Raw genomic sequence first — 27,288 nt, forward strand, 5'->3', positions numbered from 1 at the left:
GTGTCACACCCTCTCTCTTCCCCCTTCTCCCCCCCAGTGTCACACCCTCTCTCCTCCCCCCCAGTGTCACACCCTCTCTCCTCCCCCCCCCAGTGTCACACCCCTCTCTTCCCCCTCCCTCCCCCCCAGTGTCACACCCTCTCTCCTCCCCCTGCTCCCCCCCAGTGTCACACCCTCTCCCTCCCCCCAGTGTCACACCCTCTCTCTCCCCTCCCCCCCCCAGTGTCACACCCTCTCTCTTCCCCCTCCCCCCCAGTGTCACACCCTCTCTCTTCCCCCACTGCTACTCCACGGTGTCACATCCTCCTTGTCCCCCCCCCCTCCCCTCGTCCCCGGTGTCACAGCCTCTCTCTTCCCCCGGGTCCCACAGTGCCGCGCGCGGGGCTTTGAAAAGCGGCGGGTGTAAGATGGCGGCGGTGGAGGAGCTGCCGGACGAGAGTAAGTGACAGTTTGTGGCGGCGCCGGGAGAGGACCGAGAGGGAGCGCGCGGGTCCCGGAGCACCGAGAGTCACAGCGCGGAGGGAGAGCCCGAACCCGAGCCTCAGCCCAGGGGTACAGACAGCCCCCAACCCGGGACAGCCCCCCACCCCCGGCCACAGACAGACAGCCCCCAACCCGGGACAGCCCCCCAACCCCGGCCACAGCCCGGCCACAGACAGACAGCCCCCAGCCCCCGGCCACAGCCCGGCCACAGACAGACAGCCCCAACCCCCGGCCACAGCCCGGCCACAGACAGACAGCCCCCCAACCCCGGCCACAGCCCGGCCACAGACAGACAGCCCCCGGCCACAGCCCGGCCACAGACAGACAGCCCCCAACCCCCGGCCACAGACAGACAGCCCCCACCCCAGCCCGGCCACAGACAGCCCCCAACCCCCAGCCACAGACAGACAGCCCCCCACCCCCAGCCCGGCCACAGACAGCCCCCAACCCGAGACAGCCCCACGCCCCGGCCACAGCCCGGCCACAGACAGACAGCCCCAACCCCCAGCCCCGGCCACAGACAGACAGCCCCCAACCCCCAGCCCCCGGCCACAGACAGACAGCCCCCAACCCCCAGCCCCCGGCCACAGACAGACAGCCCCAACCCCCAGCCGGCCACAGACAGCCCCCAACCCGAGACAGACCCACGCCCCGGCCACAGCCCGGCCACAGACAGACAGCCCCCAACCCCCAGCCCCCGGCCACAGACAGACAGCCCCCAACCCCAGCCCGGCCACAGACAGCCCCAACCCGAGACAGACCCACGCCCCGGCCACAGCCGGCCACAGACAGACAGCCCCCAACCCCAGCCCCCGGCCACAGACAGACAGCCCCCAACCCCCGGCCACAGACAGACAGCCCCCAACCCCCGGCCACAGACAGACAGCCCCCAACCCAGCCACAGACAGCCCCAGCCCGGCCACAGACAGACAGCCCCCAGCCCCCGGCCACAGACAGACAGCCCCCGGCCACAGACAGACAGCCCCCAGCCCGGCCACAGACAGACAGCCCCCAGCCCGGCCACAGACAGACAGCCCCCAGCCCGGCCACAGACAGGCAGACAGCCCCCAGCCCGGCCACAGGCAGACAGCCCCCAGCCCGGCCACAGACAGACAGCCCCCAGCCCGGCCACAGACAGACAGACAGGCAGCCCCCAACCTGGCCACAGACAGACAGCCCCCAGCCCGGCCACAGACAGGCAGACAGACAGAGAGGCAGCCCCCAGCCCGGCCACAGACAGACAGACAGACAGACAGACAGGCAGCCCCCAACCCGGCCACAGACAGACAGGCAGACAGACAGGCAGCCCCCAGCCCGGCCACAGACAGACAGACAGACAGGCAGCCCCCAGCCCGGCCACAGACAGACAGACAGACAGCCCCCAACCCGGCCACAGACAGACAGACAGGCAGCCCCCAGCCCGGCCACAGACAGACAGACAGAGAGGCAGCCCCCAGCCCGGCGACAGGCAGACAGCCCCCAGCCCGGCCACAGACAGGCAGACATGCAGACAACCCCCAACCCGGCCACAGACAGACAGCCCCCAGCCCGGCCACAGACAGGCAGCCACCAGCTGGGCCTCAGACAGACAGACAGACAGACAGCCCCCAGCCCAGCCACAGACAGACAGACAACCCCCAGCCCGGCCACAGACAGGCAGCCCCCAGCCGGGCCTCAGACAGACAGACAGACAGACAGGCAGCCCCCAGCCCGGCCTCAGACAGACAGACAGGCAGCCCCCAGCCCGGCCTCAGACAGACAGGCAGCCCCCAGCCCGGCCTCAGACAGACAGGCAGCCCCCAGCCCGGCCACAGACAGACAGGCAGCCCCCAGCCCGGCCACAGACAGACAGACAGGCAGCCCCCAGCCCGGCCACAGACAGGCAGCCCCCAGCCCGGCCACAGACAGACAGCCCCCAGCCCGGCCACAGACAGAGAGCCCCCAGCCCGGCCACAGACAGACAGACAGACCTTAGACAGACAGATAGTCCCCAGCCCGGCCTCAGTCAGACAGCCCCCAGCCCGGCCTCAGACAGGCAGCCCCCAGCCCGGCTTTAGCCAGTTCAGGCTCTGCCCCTTGCATGGCCGGACAGGTCATCATTAAACAATAAATTCTAAACCAGTCACATCCAAACATGTGTACAGTACAAGTGATGAGTACAACTGTTTTGTATAAATACAGTACACCTCTGATTCAGAAGGTTGTAGGTTCAAGCACTGCTTTGGGGACTTTGAGCTCACAGTCCAGGCTGACACTCCAGTGTAATGCTGGGAGAGCGCTGCATATTTAGAGTTATTGTTCTTTTGGTGATATACTAAACTGAAGTCTCATCTGTGTCTGTTCAGGTGGAAGTTAAAGATTCCATGGCACTACTCGAAAAGAGGAGGGAGTTTCTCCCAGTGTCCTAGCCAATGATTCCCCAGATAAACTGGGCTCGGTGCTCTGAGACACTACCTCGTTTGAAGGGAGAATATATAATTTCAAGTTGTTATCTTTCACTTCATGCCTGTTTGTTGGGGTTTGAGACGCGTCAGATTTATTGTTGCAGTGATAGTTTTGCCTTCCTGAATGAACTATGATTAAGAGTGCAGTTAGTTTTGTTTGTGGGATTCTGTTATAGAAAGTGAGAAACAAGTTGAATTGTTTTAGCGCTTGTGCTTCAAAACATCTGGAAGTGCTTTGGTAATTCATCCAGACAATGCTCAGGTGTGTGCCTCTGAGGGAGAGTTTGTCATATTGGACCAGTGTGGGGGAGGAAAGAGACGTTGATGTCATAGCTGTGGAATAAATCGTGCTGATCATTGTAAATCGCTCCAAGATGCTATTTTATGTGATAAATGTGCTCTGTCCTATGCGCTGTGAGATGCCGTCCGGCGTGGAGGGCGCTACATAAGACCTTGTTGTTGTTGTTGATTCTATGCTACATAAATACAAGTTGTTGTTCAGGATTGTAGCACTTGCTCTATTTGTTCTGTAACTAACTCATCACAAAACTAGGGATAGAGTCTAGGAACTTTGTGATCCATAATAATAATAATAATTCCTGCATTTGATATAGCGCTTTTCACATCATCTCGACGTCTCAAAGCGCTTCACAAAATAGACTGTAAAGTGAATTGACTGTGTATTTGTGGGCGAATAATAATCATAATAATCCATATAGCTTGAATGCATGCCAGGCTACTACTACTGATTATTTGATTTGATATAGTGCCGTATCAGGTCATTGAGATGTCTCAAAGCGCTTCACAAGAATATATTGTAATAGAGTGGATTGACTATTTTGTGGGCAAAATTCGTCAGCCAATTGTGCTGTGTCCCACAAACAGTCGTGGTTTGAATGACCAATTTTTCTTTGAGGGATTATTGCCCCCGAAAGCGATCCACCAATCGACTAACAACTGGGTTTCTGCTTACTGCTAGATAAACAGAGGCCTGTGGAGTAAGGAAACTTGCCTGACGTTTTGTCCTGCCCAGGAATCGAACTCAGGCTCTCTCACTTGTGAGGCGAGTACGTTAACTACTACAGGATTCCACTCGGGAGATTTATATACTTTACAAAAGATTAACTCAACTAACTCTGGTCCCTTTCCTCAAATCCAATGGAGTGATACATGATGTTGGAGTGACTGCATTCTGTCTCAAAGTCTTTTTTTTTTAGATTTTTTGCTCAATTTCATTTTGATTCTGTCTGCCTCAGGATTTCAGGTGGTTGTTAAGAGACAACTAACTCTCTTCCCCCTAACGTTTTTCTCTTGATTATCATGGCTTCTGTTTTCTCTTTGTCCAAATTTGATTTCTTTAGCAACTTTTGTTGTTGTCTTGGGACATTGCTGGACTGGAAGAGATTTCAAGAGGGTGAGGGCAAAGTTATTAAAAAGCTCGCTCACCTACCCGTCATTCTGGTCTGTGAACTTGAGTCCAACTTAGGGCTTTAGACTAGCAACCATCAAACTCAGAGGTGAAAGTGCTACCAACTGAACCAGGTTGAAGTTGCTGTATTTACACAGGACAAGCCTATTGGTATACTTGTCACTTGTGTTGTACACACATCCATATGATACAACTGGTTTAGGGGAGGTGACCTGGCCTGGTCCCAGACCACACCAAACAGCTGCTCGGAGCTCTGCTGGCTGTTCCTTTTCTGTTAGTTTTCATTTTTCAGTTCATTCTCCTGTGTGCGCAGTGCGGAGGCTGAAGGTGTGCACACAACCTTGCACCCAACCCCTGGTGGCTCTGCCTGATGCCGTCTTCTCTGATGTGAAAGGCACTATCTTGTTTCGCCCGCAAAATACACAGCCACAAGACTTTACAGTATAATCTGTGAAGCGCTTTGAGACGTCTCAACAACATGATAAGGTGCTATATCAAATGCAAGGATTATATTTATTATAAATGTGAATTTGTATTTTACTGTCTGAAATTGTGAAAATGTATTTAGATATTGTTTGCCTCCTTCCCTCCTCGGTACTGTCTATTCTCTCCCTGTCCCATCCCCATCTTGTAACCCACTCCACCCCCGCCGATGCTGTCTACTAGTCCCCCTCCTCCCTATCTTTACTACAGTTTTACATTCGCCCACAAAACACAGTCACTACACGTTAGCTTTGTATCCTGTGAAGTGTTTTGAGATGCCTTGAAGATGTGATGAGGCACTGTATCAAATTCACGGATTATTATTCTCTTAGTAAGTCTAATTAGTAAATCTCACTGCCCCCACTCACTTTATGCCCCTGGTCCTTACTCTTGAGATCTAATTAATAATTTATACAAGTTAAAGATCACTATTTGGATTTATATTAAAACCATTGCTAAAGTAAGGGTTGCTAATCTGCACAATTATACCTTTTTAAAGAAGCTACTCGCGATGAACTCTCCTTTTTCTGTAAAGTAGCTTTGAAAAATACCCAGTGTAAAAAAAAAAAATTCACCACAAAATACACAGTAACTTTACAAAACTGATGATCTTGTGTCAAGCCACTCCACTCCCTTCACTATGCTCGCCACGTGTTGTACTATGCAGTTTTTCCACTGGCTTCCGCACAGGTTAATAGTTGGCTCCCTATAGCTTCAGCTCAGCAGTGCTATTGCAGTCAAAGTAATTCAATAATACAAGGTTGCCGTCAAATTCTTTAAAACATTGGCAGCTTTCGTTAGGTTTATATCAGCCTGGCTCAGACAGTCACATTCGCCTTCAGGGTCTGAAAGTTGTAGGTTGGAGCCCAAGTCACTTTGAGCTAATAGACTGACACAATACTGGGGTTGGCGAGGGCAAGGGGCTACAATGTCAGAGGTCCTTCCAATAAGATGTTAATGAGGTCCTGTTTTCCTTTCAACGTTGTTGTATTTGAAAATTGTTCAGAACGGAACTAGGTAAGCACTTGAGCAGTTTAAAAAAAAAAGTTAAGGGATGTGGAGAAAAAATAGGAAAGCTACTTTACAGAAAAAGGAGAGTTCACCGAGAGTAGCTTTTTTAAAAAGGTATAATTGTGCAGATTAGCAACCCTTACTTTAGCAATGGTTTTAATATAAATCCAAATAGTGTCGCGTTTTGTCAAAACGTGCCAAGATATACAGAGATGGGGCCCAGTAATGCTAAGCAGAGTGGCTTCTGTTTTGAACGTTTCTGTGTCTCCGTGTGGATCAGTACTCCCCTGAGTGTATGGTAAGAGTCCTCACCCAAGTGTGTGCTTGAGAGGTTAACGTTATATTGCCATGTTCTGGATTCTGTGGCAGAGCACCATACTGCACTGCAGAGACCTTTGAATGGATCCAGCATCTACAATCTTTTGGGGGAGACAGTTCTAGATTTCCCTTTGTATGGAAAAATGCTTCCTGAGTGCTTCCTAATTTTAAGATTATGCCCCTTGTCCTGGATTCCCCTACCAAAGGAAATAGTTTCTCTGTATCTACCCACTCGAATCCCTTTATTATCTTAAAAACCTCAAGCAGGTCACCCCTCAACCTTCTTCTAAACTCAAGGGAATAGAGGCCAAGTTTATGCAACCCATCCTCAGAATTTAGCCCTTTAAGCCTTGGTATCATTCTGGTGAATCTGCACTACACCGCCTCCAGAGCCAATATATCCTTCCTGAGATGCGGTGCCCAAAACTGAACGCAGTACTACAGATGGGGTCTGGCCAAGGCTTTTGGAGTATCTGTAAGCATTTTCCTGGGTTTACTCTCTCTGTCTCATTTAATAATAAATAATTATCCTTGCGTTTGCTATATGCACCTTTCATGTCAGGAGGTGGTCTCGAAGCACTTCAATATATATATTTATGTATAATGTACATCGAGATGTGTGTGTAAAATATATTTGCATATATAATTAGCATCTTATATTACCTCTGTATGATCCCCTGTAAGATTTCTTTCTGAGGGTGAAAAGCCAGAGATTATTTCTTCTAACATTGGGAATCAGCCTCATTGCTCTCCTCTGCCTCAGCACATATAACTCTCCCTATGTCACAATGACCTGAACTGTACTCAGTATGTAGTCTGATCAAAGCACATACAGCTACAGTACAGCTACTGGTTGGCAGCACACCTCAGCATCCTGTTTACTTGCTTATTCGATGGAGGGAAAGACCTACATCAACAACAACAACAACAAAATTACATTTCTATAGCGTCTTTCACGTTAGGAGGACGTCCCAAGGCTGGACCAACAGAGTTATGGACCCGAGCTTGGGTTCGGGGAGGGTGGAAGGCAGGGAGGGGAAGCTGGGAGATCGAAAGCACGGTCGAAGAGGAGGGTCTTGAGATGAGTCTTGAAGGTGGCAAGGGAGGGGGCGAGGCGGAGAGACTGCAGGATGGCGTTCCAAACGGTGGGGGTAGAGTGGCAGAAGGCCCGCCCGCCAATAGTGGAGCGAGCGAGGCGGGGGACATGAAGCAGGCTGGAGCCTGCTGAGCGGAGGGAGCGAACAGGATGATAAGGGTGTTAGGAGGTTGCAGAGGTAGGGGGGGAGCAAGACCGTGGAGGGCTTTGAGGGTGAGGACCAGAATCTTGAACTGTATCCTCTGTGCAATGGGAAGCCAATGGAGTTGGGCAAGGATGGGGGGGTGATAGGGTCGCGGAGCCTAGTGCGGAAGAGGATATAGGTTGCAGAGTTCTGGATGATAATAATAATAATCCTTGCATTTGATATAGCGCTTTACACGTCGGGAGGACGTCCCAAAGTGCTTCACAGAACACACTGTAAAGTGAATTGACTATATTTGTGGGCGAACGCGGCAGCCAATTGCGCACAGCAATGTCCCACAAACAGTCGTAGATTGAAAATGACCAATTTATTATTGTTTTGGGTTTTTTGGAGGGATTATTATTAGGTGTGTGGAGTAAGGAAACTTGCCCAAGGTTTCGCCCTCTGCCTGGAATTGAACTCAGGTCTCTCACTTGCAAAGCGAGTGCTCTAACCACTGAGCTACAGGACTCCACTGATATGCAGCCTATGGAGGGAGGAGTTAGGGAGACCGACAAGCAATGAGTTTGCATAGTTGAACCTTGATGTAATGAAAGCATGTATGAGGGTTTCGGTGGCCTGCGGTATGAGACAGTGGTGGAGCCGGGCGATGTTGCAGAGGTGGGGGAAGGCAGAGCGGGTCATGGCACGGGTGTGGGGTAGAGTGATAGTTGAGGGTCAAACAAGACACCATGGTTCCAGACTGGTTTAGCAAGGTGGAGTGTGCAACCATGGATGGTGATGCTGTCAGCGTCTGAGGTGAGGAGGTTCTGAGGGAAGCCAATTAGGAGAGACTCGGTCTTTCCCCAGAGCCGCTGTTCTGCTCCCAGAGAAGGCAGGGAAGGAAGCAACAGCATGCATTTATATGAGGCACTTCACTTAGAATAACATCTTATTGGGTTAGATGCCAAGTGAGGTGGAGGTAACCATAGACATGGTTGAAAGGGGGTGAGGCAGAGGCGTAGGGATAAGAAGTTACAGAGATTGGAGTTAAGTGTTGAGGGCTCAGCCACCGATTCTACCAGGTAGGTCTGCACTATGCAACAGGCCTGTGTTAGCTGAACGGAGTGGGGTGAGCAGAGAGGAGTGGAGTATAAGCAGAGGAAGCGAGGGAATTAGCGGACCAGTGACTTTTGTTGGGAAATGGGTCTATTGTCAGATGAGGACAGAAGTGCAGTCCTCTGTCCCTCTCTACCATCCTCACTGGTCGCTCATTGTTCAGATATGTATATGAAGACCTGGATCAAATGACAGTTCCTGGTCCCTGCCTTGCTGAAGAGGAAGGAGCCAGGTGGAGGGAGAGATTGAGTCAAAAAGTTCCAGAGTCTCGGGGTTGTAGTGGCGGAAATCACGGTCGCTGATGGGTGCAGGACGTGCAGGAGGCCAGATCCAGCTGAGTGAAGGGGAGGGGGAATAGAGGAGAGAGGTATAACCAGGTGGCTGAAGGCGTGGGACAGTGTGGGGTAAGAAAGAGGTGGCTGAAGGCAAAGTCAGAAAAGTATTAGACAGGTTTTCAAACTAGAATGGAGAAGGAGTGAAATGGAGGGTTTCGGGAGAGAGTTCCAGAGAGCGGGGGCAAAGTAAGCAAAAGCAAGCTAGCGATGGTGAAACATTGAGTGAGTGATTAGTTGGGTAGTAGGAGATCAGAGATGATCCCAAGCTCTGGAAAATGAAGCAATATTTAATGTTTGAGTGGCTGAGAACGCAACTATAGACTGTGCTCGTCTCCTTAAAGTTCCTGAATGTTTTTTAAGAAAAAGTTTCACCTAAAATTCTTGCTCTGAACTTTTGAAGAAGGAAGGTTTCATTCAGAAGTCCGGGCTCAGTAATAATCCTTGCATTTGATACAGAACCTAACACTGCCAAAGCCAATTCACACACTGCAAGGTTCCAAACAAATGAATGAACAATTTTCTGGAAGATTGTCGGCCAGGACGCCAGAAGAAAGACCCTTTGTTTTTCCAAAAGTATTGCAGTGTCTTTAATATCCACCTAAACAGGGAGGCTGTTTAATGACTTACCTGAAGGATGCCACCTCCACCACTCTAATGTCAATTGATGCTCTGCCGCAACATTCTGAGTCTAAATCACAATATAGGCCTTGTGCCAAGTGGTTATGAAAATGCCCATTATTGAGCAGATTGAAGGGACCTACCCTTCTCACATTGTGGAAAGCGCTCCGGGATGCTACTAAGGGCGCTAGTTGTTGTTCTTGTTGAGTCCAGTTAGCGCGTGCTCGCCTTGCAAGAAAGAGGACTCTGGTTTGATTCCTGGGTGGTGTGAAACCTTAGGCAAGTTTCCTTACTCTATGTGCCTCTGTTTACCAAGCAATAAGTAGGGACCCAGTTGTTAGACGAATAGTGGATCACTTTCCGGGGGTAATAATCACTCAAAAAAAAAAAAAAATTGGTCACTCAATACACAACTGTTTGTGGGACACCGCAATTTCCACTTGGCTGCCGTGTTTCACTCACAAAATATACAGTCAATTCATTTTACAATATATTCTTTGAAGTGCTTTGAGATGTCTCAACAATGTGATAAGGCGCTATATTAAATGCAACAACAACAAATTACATTTGTCTAGTGCTTTTCTGTTCACGAGGACGTTCTAAAGCTTTGGACAGTCAGGAATCTGCACCCGAGCTGGTGTTTGGGATCAGGAAGGGTGGAGGGTGGGGAGGGTAGGGGTTGGTTGAAGAGGAGGGTCTTGAAGGAGGCAAGGGAGGGGCGGGGCAGAGGGTCTGTGGGATGGAGTTCCAGAGGGTGTGGGCAGAGAAGCTGAATGCCCACCCAACACTGCTGAGGTGGGCAAGGTGGGGGATGTGAAGCAGGCCTGAGACCGCTGAGTGGAAGAAGTTGACATGTTGGTAGGGGGTTAGGAGGTCACGGAGGTAGGGAGGAGCAGGATATGGAAGGCTTTGAAGATGAAGACCAGGATCTTGAACTGTATCCTTTGAGCGATGGGGAACCAGTGGAGCCGGGCAAGGATGGTTGTGATAGTGTCATGGAGCCTGGTGCGCGAACGGTCACGGGTTCTGGATGTTCTGCAGCCTATGGATGGAGCAGTTGGGGAGTTCGACAAGCATGGAGTTTGAGTAGTCGAGCCTGGGTGTAATGAATGTGTGAATGAGGGTCTCGGCGGCCTACAGTGAGAGACAGTGTCAGAGACGGGCAATGTTGCGGAGGTGGGGAAAGGCAAGGATTATTGTTATTGCTGCCCAAGCTTGGTGGAGTCATATGCCTAGGCCCTGGGCTAGAGTGTAATTTTCTTCACAACGTTAATAGACTCATGATCGCAGGTTACATTAAGGACATTTATAAGCAAGAATTCAGTGAAGAGTTGTTCGTGGCACCTTGGTGTATTACAATCTCTCTGTGGGCAGCGATGTTCTACCCAGGATGTACTGTGAAAAACGGAAAACACCCTCACTTTCTTAGTGGTTGGAAGGGGGCAGAATTACACAACACTGTGATGTGGTTTCAGAAGGCAGGCATGTAAGGTTTTTGTGGTGAATAACNAAAAAGCATCAAATTCCATATTACAGTATGTTATAGCACTGGCGTTTTCCTCCAATTGAGGCCTCTAGTTTAACAACAAATAATAATTGTTGCATTTTACAATACAATCCTGCTGATAAGTCAACGAGCCTTATGTTGGTGAGATAGCTCAAAGCAGGATTTAATAATAATAATCCTTGCATTTGATATAGTTCCTTATCGCAGCGTTGAGACCGCAACAACAAATTACACTTGTATAGCGCTCTTCATGTTGGGAGGTTATCCCAGGATGCTGGACAGTCAGGGGTTTGGATTCAAGCAGGGGTTGGGATCAGAAAGGGGGGAGGGTAGGAATGTGCCCGAAGGCACGATCGAAGAGGAGGGTCTTGAGACGTGCCTTGAAGGCAAGGGAGGGAGTGAGGCGAAGGGATTATGGGATGGATTTCCAAAGGATGGTGGCAGAAAGGCTGAAGGCGATATGGAGGAGACCGTTGTCAGAGGAACATGCAAGATGAGAGGAGGAAAGGGGAGGATTGACAAGGAGGGTGGAAATGTGGATGAGGGAGGAGAGGTTTGACCCCGGGTTCTGGGTAGGTGGGCCTTGCGGTGATAATAGGGGTTGGGGTAGTGTGGCTGCTGGGGGGTGCCACGGTGGGCCCGGGGGAGTATTCCCAGGCTGCAGCAGAGGGAGGCTGTGGGACGGTCAAGTGGGGATAGGAGGCGAGGAGGACTGAGCGGGAATGATGTGGGGCAGAGAACAGGGATGGGGGCATTTTGGGGGAGAGCAGCTCGGGTTAGGGGTGGCAGCCAAAACCCGCACGCCAAGTCTGACGGCAAAGCAATTAGAGGGACGTAGTCAGCCCACAGGCATGGAGACGGCGGGGCCTGGAGGAGATCGCACAGAGGAGGACAGGAGGCAAGGCACTCATTGCCCAACCTGGAAAATAACACCAGAGAAATTTACAAGAAGAGAGATCATTGTAATAAAAATAAAACTATACTAAACTATACTAAACATCTCAAAGCACTTCACAAAATATATTGTAAAGTGGATTGACTGTGTATTTTTGGGTGAAACTTGGCAGCAAATTTCGTGGAGCCGTGTCCTACAAACAGTGGTGGATTGAGTGACCATATTTTTTTTTAGGAATTATTAACCCCGACAAGCAATCCACCAATTGACTAACAACTAGGCAAACAGTCATGAGGATTAAGGAAACTTGCCTAAAGTTTTGCCCTGCCTGGGAAACAAACCTGGGTCCTCTCGCTTATGAGTCGAGAGCGCTTGCTCTTTTTTCTATGGAACCTCTACTTGACCTTAAAGTGTAGTGAGTGTGTCTTTGTGGACGAACAGGTGGACCTTGGTTTACCAGCTTAGCTAAAGGATGACACGTTCAACTGGCAATGCAACACTCTCCCAAGCACTATCAGGTGTAATTGTGAGCTCAAAATCTTGACGTGGGAGCCTGAGCCCACAACCTTCTGACTTAGGGATGTGACTGCTACCAAGCAAACTAGACTAACACTCTCCTGCTCTCTGCCACTGCTTTCAGTATTCTCTTTTTCACGTGTAACTTAGCAGCCCTTAAATGGAAGAGCTGAGCAGCGATATGATCTGTGCATTCACAGAGATTGTGCAAGGGAATAACTATTTTAGGGCAGTGGTGTGTAATGCATTCATTCATTCCAGTTACTGTGAAGTGCTCTTGTCTCTTATTTAGAGCTTTGATCTGTCTGCGTTTAATTTTATACCATTCTGTCTATTCCAGGCTCTTCAGCAAAGGCTCTCGTCAGTTTGAAAGGTAAAAAAAAACTAATTGTCTGTTCATTGTACACGGGTGGAGGGAGCGACGCATTCCTGTCTGTGGGGAGAGACATGTCTCAGAGTCCAGTAGGAGGGACAAGCCGCCTGTCACTGTCTGGCATCGGGACAGGGGAACCTCCTATGTGGATCTGATTTGAAACAAATCTGCCTGATACGACCATTTCTTCTACATCTCCAGGGTTTTTGTAAGGAATTCCCTTGTGGTGTGCAGCTGGTTAGCGATTCAACTGATGTTCCCCATAGACTGACTGCGGTTTCTTGAGAATTTGAATGTGGTATTGGCAGTGTGTGGCTGCTCTCACCAGAGGGAGGTTGGGGAGAATGGGAATCTTTGCTTCCATCTCGCTGTGGAGTTTTTGACTCAGTGAGACAGGTCATGGGGTGGTAACTGCGTCTGTAATGGGGTCTATTATGTTCCAAGTGCAAACAATGTGTGAACACAGATGAATTATGTGTCATGTGTAAACACACCTGCATTTGCATACCATGTGTAAACAGGTATTATGTGCCAAAAGGCAAAATACTGCAGATGCTGGGAATCTGAAATAAAAACAGAAGTCGCTGGGAACATTCAGCAGGTCAGGCAGCATCCAAGGAGAGAGGTAAGTGAGTTAACGTTTCAGGTCGATGACCTTTCGTCAGAACTGGAACCAATGAATGGTCATCGACCTGAAATGTTAACTCGCTTTCCTCGCTCCTTAGATGCTGCTTGACCTGCTGAGTGTTCCCAGCGACTTCTGTATGTATTATGTGCCATCCAGTCAGTCCCATTCACCTACCTTTTCCCACGGTGGGAGTGGGATAGATGTGGGACCATAGTGTTAGGCTGATGTCCAGCTATATCAAGTCGTCTTTTTACACTTATGAGTCTGTCTGCTGTTGACCTGATGTCACTGTAACTGAGTCAACAGTAGAAAAGAAACAGGATGCTGTCTCCTACCTTCAGCCTTCAACAGCTCTGTGTTTGTCCCCAACAGAAGGAAGTTTGTCTAGCACATGGAATGAGAAATACATTGCATTATCCAAGACTCCTCCACATAAAGGAAGAAATTCCTGCTCCATTGTTGAGACTGTAAGGCACTTTATTCTACTCTAAGATTATTATTTTTTCTGGCAATACCTTTTCAAAGTTGATGCAGATGTCGGATGTCTAATGACAACTAACAATTATCTTCTGGGGAGGAGGGGGAAGCAGACCCTCTTTGGATTGAGTTAGTTCCAAGGTGACATGCACGCCTGGCAATGGGATATCAGAATCAGTCCTCTGTGGCATCTGGAAGGCCTGAGCCAGGCAGGTTCGCAGTACTCCAGGGCACTGTTGAAGACAGACCAGCAAGCCTGGCTTGTCACCAGGGCTTGGAGGAGCAGACTGGTGGCTGGGATTTTTCCTATTCGGCTCATGTTAACCCTGCAAGCCAAAGCCTCCATGGATAGGGTGGATTTAGCTGGACAAGCAGGAAGCTTGTCAATATTCAAATCTTTTAGCTACTTAAACACCAGCAATAATCCATTGCACACTGGGGGACCTCTGCTCTGGCTCCTGCCTGTGCCTAATACTCTCTGGTGTTAGGTAACCAGGGAGTGTACATTTCATTCCAATTGGAAACCATACAAATGTGGAACTCTCGGTAATTTGGTTTGGTAGCTCTTAAATACACAGTCACACACTTCACAGTAAAAAGAGGAGCATTCTGCTTTGCAATATTAATAATAATATTCCTTGCATTTGGGATAGTGCATTTCATGTAGGATGAATATCTCATAGGATTTATGGAAATAATAATAATCCTTGCATTTGATATAGCATCTTATCACATCGTAGAGGTATCCAAAAGAGCCAGGCAACCACAACAGCACAGCAATATCCCAATAACAGCCATGAAGTGAATGGTGTGTGGGAGGTAATTTGTAAACCTGTAGTTGTGTTAAAATGCTTAGTGGTTAGAGCACTCCCCTTGCAAGCGAGAGGACCTGGGTTGGATACCCGGGCAGGGCAAAACATTGGGCAAGTTTCCTTACTCCACATGATTCTGTTTACCTAGCAGTAAGTAGTAACCCGGTCGTTAGTCAATTGCATTTCCGAGGGTAATAATACTTTCAAAATCCACAATTGTTTGTGGGACACTGTTGTGTGCAATCGGCTGCCGCGATTCGCCCACAAAAAGCAGTCATTCAGTCATTACACTTTACAGTATATTCTGTGAAGCACTTTGAGACGTCTCGAAGACATGAAGAAGCGCTATATCAAATGCAAGGATTATTATTAAAATGATTTTGCTCTTTTAGACCATTCAGATTGTTTTGGTATTGCAAACCGTTTCCCTTCAGATACATAACTCCATAACAAAACCCTGATTGGACTCGTAATCATAATCAGTGGATCATAGAACTTTTACAGTGCAGTAAGCAGATTTTGTTTTCTGCCTGTACAGTAATAAGTGGCAATTTGCTTTGTATTTGGTAAAAAGTATATCAAAATCAAATTGTATAATCACATCAAAACGTCTCAAAGCACTACACAGGAAATTCATGCTGATGTCAGCCTGGCTCAGTTGGTAACACTCATCTGGAGGTCAGAAGTTTGGGGTTCAAGCCCCATGTTGGCACTTTGGATTCAGTCCAATGCAATAATGATGGGGGCGGTGAGATTGTTGCATTATAAGAGGTGCCTTGCTTCTGATGAGATGTTAAAACAGGGTCCTGTCTGCCTGGACATTAAAGATTTCATGGCACTATTGCCAAGAGAGATTCTCCCTGTGTCCTGGACAGCTATATTGATCATTCACTTGTGGTACATTATGTGGCACTTTGCTGTGCGCAAAATAATTGTTGTGCTTGACTAAAATACTACTCACCACTCTTGTTAAAAGTAATTTCCTGTGAAATTCTTTAAGAAGTTTTGATATGATAGGGTTATAAAAATGCAGTTTTAAAATGTATATTAGAACTATTATAGTAATAATTGTTGCATTTGATTCAGCGCCTTATCACATTGTTGAGACGTCTCAAAGAGCTTCACAGGAAAGTTAAAGTGGTGTGACTGTATTTTGGTTCCAGCACGTGGCATACAACAGTAATACAGAATGTCAAATAAAATGTGTGATGTGACTGATAATTATCACACCATTGCAAATTCCAACCTTGTCATGTTTCAGCAAATGTCTGTCGACCCAGCTTCTCTCTGCCCCTCCCTACCCCCTCTTACCCCCACCCCACACACACACATGCATACATATCGGTCGGGGCTCCCAAAGCTGCGTCACTGCCATCATTGAACTTGTAGAAAAGGAGAAGTCAGATTATTTAACACTAAATGATGGACGTCCACGGGTCCAGAATCGTGAAGATCCTCTTTGCTGTCTCTGACCCTCCCCGTCCGCTCCAGCTTATACCCACTCTTTCCTCCACACCTTTCTCTCTTGCATTCTCCTCCCTCCGCCGTATGGAAACCACCACTGGCACCCATCCTCACCTCTCTCCTGATCACCAGCTTCACCTCTTTGCCCACAGCTGGTGGACACTGTGAACCTGCTCAGTCTTCCCTGGTCCAGTTCACACTTCCTTCTTATCATCAGCTGTCCCCCACATACCCCTCTCAAAAAAAAACTCTCTCAACCTTTCCGTGCTCTCAAATTACCAACCCATCGCTAACCTGCCTTTCCTCCCCGAGGTTCTGGAATGAGTTATTACTTCGTTCTTTCCTCTCCCTGGATGTGCTTCCCAATCTGGTTTACGTTTTGCCCACAGTACAGAGACTCCTCTGGCCTCACCATCTGTGACCAGGGCTCTCTCTGCTTCCTTGTTCTTGCCTCTCTACCGCCTTCAACACTGTGACCCCTATAGCCTTCTCCACCACCTATTCACTCAGCTCCACCTTCCTTTCCTCACAGTTTGTTATCCCTCATCATCTTTGTAAAGCGATTTGAGACGTTCATCCTGTGTGAATGATGCTGTTTAACTGCAAGTTGTTGCTTTGGGTGGTTTACGCTGTCTAACTGCATTATTCAATCCATTCAGCCAACTCGAAGCTCCAAAAGGAGTCGTCTCTTCAGTGAGGACGAAGAGAGGCAATTACAGAACATGAAATCTCCGAAAAGGAACCAGAGGATTGCAATGCAACCTCAGGTATGGACAGCATCCTTTCTGCAAGCTAGCCACCCATTGAGTGACGTGCAGAGATGGACGGATGTATTTGCAGAATAGAGTGTGAGCTTGGCTCAGTTGGCAGCACTGCAAATTGGCTGCTGTGTGCGCCTGTACAAATATATAGTCGCTACACTTGACAGCAAATTCACTGCTTTTCCTGCTTGCCAAACAGTGATGTTATCAATGGCAAGATATGCACTTTTAGCTGGCTGGACTCCAGTAGTTACCCCGATGCACACTCTGGAATCCCCAAGCCTTAGCTTTTAACAACCTGCAACTAATACCTCCCGGAAAGTGGGCAGGATTCATCCCTCCAGGGAGAGAGTGCACATTCCATTCCAACAGTCTATCTCTGGGATTTCATGTGTAGGTGGGATGCATGGAAATATCAGCTTGGGTTTGGATACTCTTAAACATGGGGATTGGTTTCCACATGTGTCTAACATCCCTGGCAATTGTGGGAATTCAGTCAGCCTTCTGTGCTCAACGGGCGAGATCGATTCCTGAGCCAGATGGGTCCGCACTTCTCCAGGGAACTGTTGATGACTCACCTTGGTTCAACAGGCCTTGGAGTTGCAGACCAGCCACTGGGGGCAGGGATTCCTCCCACTGATAACTATGTATTCCAAAGCCAAAGTAGCCAAATTCCAAGTAGGATGACAAACTATGACAAACGGAAACCCTGCTTTACGTGGAACTCTCAATTGTTTGGTTTAGAAACTCTTAAGCATAGTTTGGGGTTTTTGTTTGTCTCACACACTCTGCTGATCAACTATAAACTCACAACGATCTTGTGTGAGTACTAGCATACCATACAAACCCTTGTATCCCTGGAATGCAGTTTGTGATGTTTAACTTCATGAAATAACCTTCATAAGTTGTTGTAAATACAATATTTCTTATTACATTTATGTATTTTTTTAATAAATATAAATGTCTATCCAGAAATTCTCTGCTGGCATGGGGACGCCGGACAAGAAGGCTGCCCAGAAGATTGGATTGCGTTTGCGTAACCTCCTAAAACTCCCCAAGGCACACAAGTGGTGTATATATGAATGGTTTTACTCGAACGTTGACAAGTATGCTACATACTAAACTTTTTTTAAAACATTCTTGTGTATGCTGATATGTCCTGTAGTGTTTTTTTTTCTTGCCCTGTGTTAATGGTCCGTTGGTTATTTTTAACAGGCCTCTTTTCGAGGGAGACAATGACTTCTGTGTGTGCCTGAAGGAGTCATTCCCCAACCTCAAAACCAGAAAGCTGACCAGAGTGGAATGGGGGAAGATTCGAAGGCTCATGGGCAAACCCAGGCGGTAAGGAATGGAAGATATAATAGAATTGTACATTTATATGGCACCTTTCGCATCAGGAGGATGGCCCAAGGCACTTTACAAACTTCCTTGAGGTTGTGACTTCATATCCATTATGGCATTTGTATGATTTTGTTCAAAATATTTGGTACTCTGAGCTAGCACTAGTACTTTGAGCTAATCTTGCCAGCAGTTGGTATTACTTGGGTTTTTGAGTCTGAAGATTTGGGATTCAAGCTCCACGAAGGGGCTTAAATTTATATCATCTAAGCCCACACTTCAGTGAGGTGCTGGGGGTGAGTTGCATTGCTGGAGATGCTGTCCTTCAGGTGAGACTCTAAACAGACTTTAAACTGTCTATGCCTGTTCAGGTGGACATCAAAGATACCATGGCGCTATTGGAAAACAGAAGGAAGTTTCTCTCTCCCAGTGTCCTGGCCAACCATCCCCCAGATAAAATTGGTCACTCTCTTCAGCGCTGTTTGTGGGATGTTACTGTGCACCAACTGGCTGCTGCGTTCGCCCACAAAGCACACCCTGTGATATGTGCAGTATAGTATGCCAGCCCTCACTGTTGAATATGAATAATAGCAATTATTATAGACTGCGGCACTTGTTGAAACTGTTTCCCTCCCCTTTCGGTTGAACAAAAAGTACTTTCTGCGTGGGGGTAGGTGGGGGGGCGAACTGAATGCTGATCATGTGTGTCGTTGTCCTAAGCCGCTCTCTTGTGCCACAGCTGCTCGGCAGCGTTCTTTGCGGAGGAGCGATCAGCCTTGCAACAGAAACGGCATAAAATCCGGCTTCTGCAACAGAGAAAAGTGACAGAGCTGTCCCCATTCAAAGATCTTCCCGAGGAGATCCCGCTGCCTCTGGTGATAGGCACAAAAGTAACTGGTGAGTCTGATTTCTTTCACTTGTTTTCTTTAGGAAGTGAGCAACAAAAGTGATGAAATTTTGGATTGCGATAGCAACCTGAATTTACACTGTGCCAATCACATCAGTGGAACGTGTCAAAGTACTTTACCGAATGAGATCAAAATGGATGTCGTTACTTAGGAAGCATCTGCACCAGCAGCATCCACGCAACACAGTGGGATGAGGAGCCAGTTAGTTTGGGTGGAGAGCCAGTTAGATGGGATTGTGAGGGAATATAAACCAGTAGAACCAGGAGAAAAAATCTGTTGTTTGAAGTAAAGGTTGGGGGGAGGCATATTAATATCCCCTTGAAGGTGTTGGTCAAACAGGAAGGTCTTGAGACAGACCTAAAGGGGTGAGGCGAAGTGACTCCAGATGGGACTAGATAGGCTGAAATCGCAACCACTGTGGGATGACAAAGGTGGAGGTTTCACATATGTGTAGAAATTTCTATTTGTATGGAATGCCTACTCCACGCAGGTAGAAATGGTCTGTGGCAGAGTGTGAGAGGGGGTGGGGGTGGAACTGCAGGATATCACAGAGATGGATAGGGTGGGGCAAGGCCAAAGTGGCATTTGTAGGTACGACCTAGGATCTTAAAATCAGTCTGCTACGGAGCTGGGCAGGGATGGGAATGTTGAAGGAAGATAATGAGACTTTAGAGATGCGTGTTAAGGACATCTTGTGGTTAGGTGGACGAGATTTAAAGATGGATGTGTTGAAGGAGTCTTGTGAGAAATTGGGTAGGTAGTTAGATGGACAAACAATTTGCCTGAAATTATTCTGTTCCCACCCCCCCCCCAAAAAAAAATCTTTTAGCACGGCTCCGAGGTCTTCACGACGGTCTGTTTACTGGACAGATCGATGCTGTTGATACCATCAATGCCACATACAGAGTAACGTTTGACCGGATGGGGCTGGGGACACATACTGTACCTGACTATGAAGTTCTCGTAAGTACCTTTCAGCGCTTGGTGGGTGGCCTTTTGTTACTGAAATACCTCAGAAATATTTCTGCATGCTGGAGGTCCAATTTTAGTTTTGATTATCGCCCTGGATAGTAACGTGAAGAAAAACTTCCATTTTCAGTTCCTTGTCAAAACACCTCAAAGTGTTTTGCAGTGACTGCTGTCGAGTGCAATCACTACGTTCATAGGCAAATGTGGCAGCCATTTGCATCAGCGAGGTCCCACAAGCAGCAGGGTGGAGAGAGGCTAGGTAATCTAGAGGACTACTGGCCAGAACACTGGGAGAAGCTCCCTTCTTTCTAATCATAATTATTATGAAAGTCTGAAAGCCATCCCGCCGATGGAAGGGTGGGGAGGATGAGGCACACAAATCAGGCCAGTTACAGTCACAGCGCTTTAAAACAATACCCCGCGAAGCACTTTGAGTTGTCTCGACATTAAAGGCGCTGTATCAAATGCTCCTGCTGTTTCTCTAGTATTTACATAGATTTTCCTCTCAATTTCCTTCAGAGTAACGAGCCTCATGAAACCATGCCCATCACTGCCTTTGCCCAGAAGCAACGACCTTCCAGATATTACTTAACGCCACCTCGGCTGCCTTACATTAGCAGTGTTCAGTCTCCCATCACGGTAAGAACCTTGTGTAAACAGTTTGTTTAACATTGATAAACCTTGTGCAAATCGTGTGCAAGCCACGTGTAAGCCATGTGTAAATACATTTATTGTGAGCCATGTACAGAGGAAATGGTTCTTGTTTTTTTGATCAACCAGGTGTTTGGAATTGTCAAAGTGTTTTGGTTTGGATACTCTTAAGTATGGTGACGGGAATTTCATCACTGAGATGCTACCCGAAATGCGTGAAAGGCACTGTATATAATAAGTTGTTGTTGGCAATGTTTTTGAAGCAGCAGATTAGAAGGTCGACTCAATTTCAATCTTCTGTTTCCAGGTATGTTATCTTGGAGCCAACTCAGTCCCAAAGAAGCAATACAAATTACATTTATATAGTGCCTTTCATGTTGGGAAGACATTCCAAGGTGCTGGATAGTCCAGGGTTTGAACCCGAGATGGGGGTGGGGGCTGAGGGGGTGGGAGGATGACCAAATATGAAGTACACCTTGAAGGAGGCAAGTGAGGGGGCAAGGCAAAGGGATTCCAGGATGGTATTCCAGAGAGTGAGAGTAGATTTGCTGAAACCCCGATTGCCAATGGTGGCGTGGGGGATGTGAAGCAGGCTGGTGTCTACTGAATGGAGGGAGCAGCCATGTTGGTAGGATTTAAGGAGGGCAAGGACCATGAAGGTGAGGATGAGGATCTTGAACTCGATCCGTTAGGGGAGCCAGTGGAGCCGGGTGAGTATGGGGTTGATAGGCTCGTGGAGCCTAATGCAGGAAAGGACACAAGCTGCAGAGTATGGATAGTTTCAGCTAGTGAAGGGAAGAGGTAGATAGTCCGCCGAACAGAGAGTTGGCGTGATCTAGTTTGGACGTGATGAATGCTAGATTAGGGTCTCAGTGGCAGAGTTGAGCAGGTGAGAGCACGGATGCAGAGTTTAAAGGACAGTTGAGGGTTGACCCAGACACCAAGGTTTCCCCACAGGCTCTGCGAGGTGGAGTGTACATCCAAGTAGTTTGCTTCTGTCACCGCCTGCATGAGAAGGCGCTGACAAGTGCCAAGCAAGAACCAGCATTTACATATGGTTTGCATCTCCAGAGTAATAGACTGCAGTGATGTTTTGGGAGTGGGAGCTGAAAGCTTGTTTCTTCTGCGCTCAGTACTCACACAGTACTCACACTGCCTTTTTGTGCTGCACAGGATAACGACCCTCTCCTGGGTCAGTCACCTTGGAAAAGCAAACTGTCGGGGACTGACAAAGACACTCTCGGGGGCTTTCCTATTGAGTTCCTCATCCAGGTGGTAAGTGCTTTTGAAACTAAACTTCCCTCTGCATTATTGTATTGGCCTGGCCTGGCGTGTGTCGGCCTGGCCTGGCATGTATCAGCTCAGCTCCAACAGTCACACTAACCTGTGAATCAGAGCAATAATAATGGCTGCTTCAGTGGGAATACTGGCAATCATCTGACATTCATAGAACTGCACCCTCAGAGTAAAGTCAAGTCTCCAGAGGGGGAAGGGGGAATGTCATCGGGGAGGGGAAGAAAGAATCTGAGGTGCTATAGATAACGACTTCTCCTGGGGGGAATGGGGAGCGAGTATTCCTTAGAGCTCAGCTGGTTGCAGAGTGACGTGCTTGGCAACGGAATGTAGGAATTGAGTCAAGTTAAGCAGGTGTGTCCCTCCAGGGAAAGTGAACATTTGAATTCCAAACGCAGGGAATTTTCCATTGTGTAGATGACGTATTTTGAACTCTGTTTGGTTTGCTTCTTTTAAGCATGGTGAAGGGCTGGGCCAATAGAAAAGTGTAGAAAAATTGCCCAAACCACACTCACAGACACAGCGACACACATTCTCGGACAGAGAGGGAGACGCACACGATAATAGACACAAAGAGACATACACATACAGACAGAGGAGAGAGAGATACACAGAGACACTCATAAACACACAGGAGAGACATACACAGACACACTCACAAACACATACGTACAGAGGAGAGAGACACAGACACACTGACGCACATACTCCCCAACATACAAAGAGAGAGAGAAACAAACACACATACAGAGGAGAGAGACATTCTCAGATAGACGCTCACAAACACATATGCACATACGGAGGAGAGAGAGATACACTCACACAGAGACGCTAACAAACACATAGCGAGAGAGAGACACACTCTCATAGACACTCACAAACATGAAGAGACACACTCACATAGACACTCACAAAAATAGAGAGCAAGAGAGAGAGACACTCACAAACATAGAGAGAAAGAGAGAGACACTCACAAACATAGAGAGACACACTTACGTTGAAACACTCACAAACACATAGTAAGAGATACACACAAACAATCTCAACAGCAGGGTCTCCGAGTGAAGACTATTTCCCGTTTGCACTGCACCACGTCCTCAGTTGCATTGAGTAAACAGCAAGAGGCCTGGGGCAAGAAATTTAATTTTATAGTGGGTTTGTAGTGGATTTTGCGGAAAAAAATGCACCCGCACTTTTCTATTGGCCCAGGTAATGGGTTTTCACATGTGTCAGACACACGCCTAACCAAAAGAAGGTGCTCCCTCCCTGGTATGGTTTCTCTGTTATGAAGTTCCTGTGTAGTATCTTTTTCTCTCTCTCTCTCTCAGACGAGATTGTCAAAAATTCTCATGATCAAGAAAGAACACATCAAACAGCTGAAGGAAATGAACGCAGAAGCAGAGAAGCTGGTAAGTGATCTGTCAAATACTCTGTTACAAGCATTAGCTAAAGGAAACAGTCACATGCTGTGAAGCCTTCCTGATGTGTTAGGGGCTATGTCAAACTTAAGGGTTTTCATTACTCAAAAACAAGTTTGAAGCTCAGCTATTTTAAAAGTGAATTAGATGATTGTGTGTCAGACAGGCTCAGTCTGTCCCTCTCTTGCCTCTTCGTTTTCATTTAAATGGCGCCCTTCTATTTACCTACAAGTGAGCAGGATCCCGGTTGTTAGTCGATTGGCGGATCACTTTCCAGGGGTAATAATACTCCTTCCCCTACTCCGCCCCCCAAAAAAAACAATGATTTGGTCACTCAATGCATGACTGTTTGTGGGACACTGCTGTGCGCAATTAGCTGCTGTGTTTCGCCCATAAAATACAGAGTGAATTCACGTTACAGTATATTCTGTGAAGCTCTTTGAGATGTCTCAACGACATGATAAGGCGCTAAATCAAATGCAAGTATTATTATTATAACTGAGCACAGATTATTATTATGTGAGCAGTATCTCCAAGCCACACATCGGGAACTTGAGCTGACAGCTCAGGCTGACCTTCCAGTGCAGTACTGGGGGGAGAGCAGCATGGCAAGAGGTGCTGTGCTTTAGATGAACGGGTAAACCCACTTGCATGTTCTGATCGCTCTTGCAAATTTTAAAGAACCCAATTACAGAGAGTTGCTCTCTGTGCCCTGGTCAACTTTCCAATGTTTCTTCGTCTCATTGCTTCTCGTGGACTCAAATTGCCTGCCTCCAAAGCGACAGCCATTACACGTCAATGTCACTGCTTGGTGAAGTGCTCCAGAATGATGAGAATTAAAACATGATCAAGGGAGAAGGGGAAAGGGAAGTGGAAGTTCCTTCTCAATCCACCAGCGAGGTGACAGAGCCATCCGGATTCAGTTCTATAGAAACGTGGTTTTCTTTCGTTGAAAGCACAAAGCCAGACTGTTTTTTCCTTCTCTTTTTTCCCCCCACCTCCCTTTCTTTCTTCCCCCCCCCCCATCCCGCCCTCAGAAATCCTACTCTGCCTCCATCGGAATTGACTTTCAGAAACGATACGCGACCATCGTGCTAGAGCTGGAGCAGCTGAACAAAGATTTGAACAAAGTCCTTCAGAAAGTGCAACAGCACTGCCACGAGGTGAGCACTTTCCCTGCTGTGTGTGTGTGTGTGGTGGGTGGGGTGTAGTGTGTGTGTTCGGGGTAAGCAGGTGTGGTGTGTACAATGAAAGAGAGCGGGTGCTGAGGGGAGGAGGGGGTGATATGTAACTGACCCTGTATGCATATGGACCATAGCTTGCCCCTGAGCAGGGTTTGCAGCCGATGGATCAGCCCACGGACATGCGGCGGAGGTGTGAGGAGGAGGCTCATGAGCTGGTTCGGCAAGCCAACACGACTCAAACAGGACAGGACAGCGTCCGGAGCGAGAGTCTCACAGACCTCGTGGCCAGGCTCACAGCAGTACTTCTCCAGATCAAAGTGAGTCAGTCAGTCTGGCGCTCCCCCAAACGGGAGCCTTCTGAAATAGGCCAAATGGCCTCACACATGCTCTCATGTTTTCTCTTCCTCTCTCTCTCTCTCTCTTTCCCCCACCCCTCTCCCCTTTCATTTGCTCGCTTCCTGCTCACCTACCCTCTATTGTTGTCTCCCTCCTGTTGCATGCTCTCTGCCCTCCTCCCCCTCTCTCTCTCTCTATTCCCCCTCCCTCCTCTGTCTGTCAGTCTCTCTCTCTCTCTGGGTACTGATAACATTGGTGTAATTTTTCGTTGAAAGAACCTAAAAATTCAGACCTTTTATAATCAATTCTGTAAGCGCTGGTGTGATCTTGTTGGATCCGCTGTTGGGTGTCCTGTGGTCTTGGGATGGTGGGTGGAGTGGGGTCTCTTTTGTGAGATTGCCTGTGGCGAGTATCTAAGTAGAGCGGTATAAAGCGATCTTTTCTTCCAGTGTCTGTCAGAAGGAGGTGATTTAAACTCTTTTGAGTTTAAGTCCTTGACGGATTCTTTGAACGACATCAAGAGTTCCATAGACTCTTCCAACGTAAGGTAGGATCACTCTGGCTCCAGGACTCCTTCGCGACAGCTTGCATTTACACAGCGCTAGACAGTGCCTTCAATGACAAGCTAGACGGGTTTAACTGCTTAAACTCCAATGCACATTCTAGGATCCCCAAACCTTGACTCTTGCCAACCTGCGGCCAATACTCTCCGGAATTAGGTAAGCAGGGTGCGTCCCTCCAAGGAAAGAGTGCACATTCCATTCCAAAATACGCAATGTCTGACACACATGGAAACCCATCACTGTAATCAGCCGAGTGTCTGACACATGCGGAAACCCATCCCTGATCAGATGATCTGCTTGTGATAATGACTGATCACCATGATCAATTGGTGTCGTGACTAATGTGACATGAAAGTGTAACAAGGAGCTGGCTGTATTGGTGTGACGTGGACAGTGTAATGAGGAGCTGGCTGTATTGTGGTGTGACTTGAACAGTGTAAATGTCTAAATCTACGAGACGGTTTGGATCACAGCTGCCGTGAGCACAGGAAAGGCAGAGCTCTGACCATGTTCTCCTCTGCTTTTCTCCAGTTGCTTTCAGAACAATGTGGAGATCCACGTGGCACACATCCAAAGTGGCCTGAGCCAGATGGGAAACCTTCACGCGTTTGCTGCCAACAATACCAACCGGGACTAACCCAGTGGCCAAACCTGAACTGGTGCTGGCCAGGAGAACTGGTCTACCTATTACCCCGCTCTTCTCTGTCTCGTTCTCCTCTCCCGTGTCTCCCCATTTGTTTCTCTTCTCTGTCCCCCTTCTCTTTCCTTGCCCCTCTTTGTCCCCATCTCTCTCTCTCCCTTTCCCTCTCTATCTGTGTATCTGTATCTCTCTTCCCCCTCCCGCCTCTTTCTCCTCTCAGTCTCTCTCTCCCCTCCATCTGTCTGTCTGTGTATCTCTCTCTCTGCCCTCTGTCTCTCTTGCTCTTTGCCTGCCTCCCTGAGATAAGCAGAAGGAACTAAGCCCCAGTTTTTATGGTGGAGCGGTTGATTCCAGTGATATGTAACGCAGCCTCGCGAGCCTTTTCGAGAATTCAATATTTTTATATTTTTTTTGTTACTTTAAGTAAATTTATTACTCCAGCTTTTCTTCCCCTGTAAATAGTCTCATTCGTGGTCGGGTGTAAATGTGCTGCTCTGGGTCTCGCCTCAAACTTTGAGGACAAATTATGTAAAAAATGTAAATAGTTTTAAAAAATCGATCTGGACCAGGAAATCTGATATTGTCTCTGCCCCCTGCCTTTCCCTCTTTTTTTCCTCCCTTTCTCTCTTCTTTTCCCCCCCTTTCTCTCTCCCCCCCCTTTCTCTCTCCCCCCCCTTTCTCTCTTCCCCCCCCTTTCTCTCCCCCCCCTTTCCCCTTCCTTTCACTCCCTTCCTTTCCCCATTCACTTCCTTTCTTTCCCCTTCCCCTCCCTTCCTTTCCCCTTTCCCCCCCGCCTTTCTCTCTTTTTGCCCCCCTTTCTCTCTTTTGCCCCCACAAACACACACACTCTCTCCCTCAGAGATTGCAAGTCTAAATGTTCCCCAGCTTCCTTCCAATTCCATCTGTCTATATTGTAATAAGGGAAAAATGAAAAGTTCTGTTTTAATGTTGATTATTGTAAAATTCAGATTTTAATGAAACAAATGTTCCCATTTTAAAGAGCCAGTTCAGGCAAACTGTTTTAAGTTACTTATAATTATTAGAACCACCAGGGGAGCAAAAAGTGATTTTTTTTAAAAAGTTTTTTTTAACAAA

The 27,288-nt window shown here is 47.9% G+C and overlaps 1 protein-coding gene across 2 annotated transcripts; it reads left to right on the forward strand.

Annotated features, from left to right (window-relative positions):
- The first annotated feature begins 382 nt into the window (after nt 1–382).
- lin9 (lin-9 DREAM MuvB core complex component) lies at nt 383–26,299 on the forward strand. Of its 2 annotated transcripts, XM_042332984.1 has the most exons (15): nt 383–438; nt 12,719–12,751; nt 13,752–13,846; nt 16,792–16,899; nt 17,866–17,999; nt 18,109–18,234; nt 18,971–19,128; nt 19,969–20,102; nt 20,628–20,747; nt 21,933–22,034; nt 23,381–23,461; nt 24,508–24,633; nt 24,789–24,971; nt 25,440–25,537; nt 26,085–26,299. In XM_042332984.1, exons 1-15 carry the CDS (start codon nt 408–410, stop codon nt 26,188–26,190), a joined length of 1,635 nt encoding a protein of 544 aa, XP_042188918.1. In that variant the 5' UTR covers nt 383–407; the 3' UTR covers nt 26,191–26,299. The 2 variants fall into 2 exon arrangements, with proteins under 2 accessions (XP_042188918.1, XP_042188920.1); XM_042332986.1 differs by lacking the exon at nt 13,752–13,846 and having other exon boundaries at nt 409–438.
- Nucleotides 26,300–27,288: the final 989 nt, after the last annotated feature.

This window comes from Callorhinchus milii, unplaced genomic scaffold (genome assembly GCF_018977255.1).
Source record: "Callorhinchus milii isolate IMCB2004 unplaced genomic scaffold, IMCB_Cmil_1.0 Scaffold3, whole genome shotgun sequence".
NCBI lineage: Eukaryota > Metazoa > Chordata > Chondrichthyes > Chimaeriformes > Callorhinchidae > Callorhinchus > Callorhinchus milii.

Coding starts and splice junctions, on each gene's coding strand:
- lin9 (XM_042332984.1), top strand. CDS start 408: ATGGCGGCGGTGGAGGAGCTGCCGGACGAGA. Junction 12,752..13,751: donor GGCTCTCGTCAGTTTGAAAG/GTAAAAAAAAAC, acceptor TGTCCCCAACAG/AAGGAAGTTTGTCTAGCACA. Junction 20,748..21,932: donor GTGTTCAGTCTCCCATCACG/GTAAGAACCTTG, acceptor TGTGCTGCACAG/GATAACGACCCTCTCCTGGG.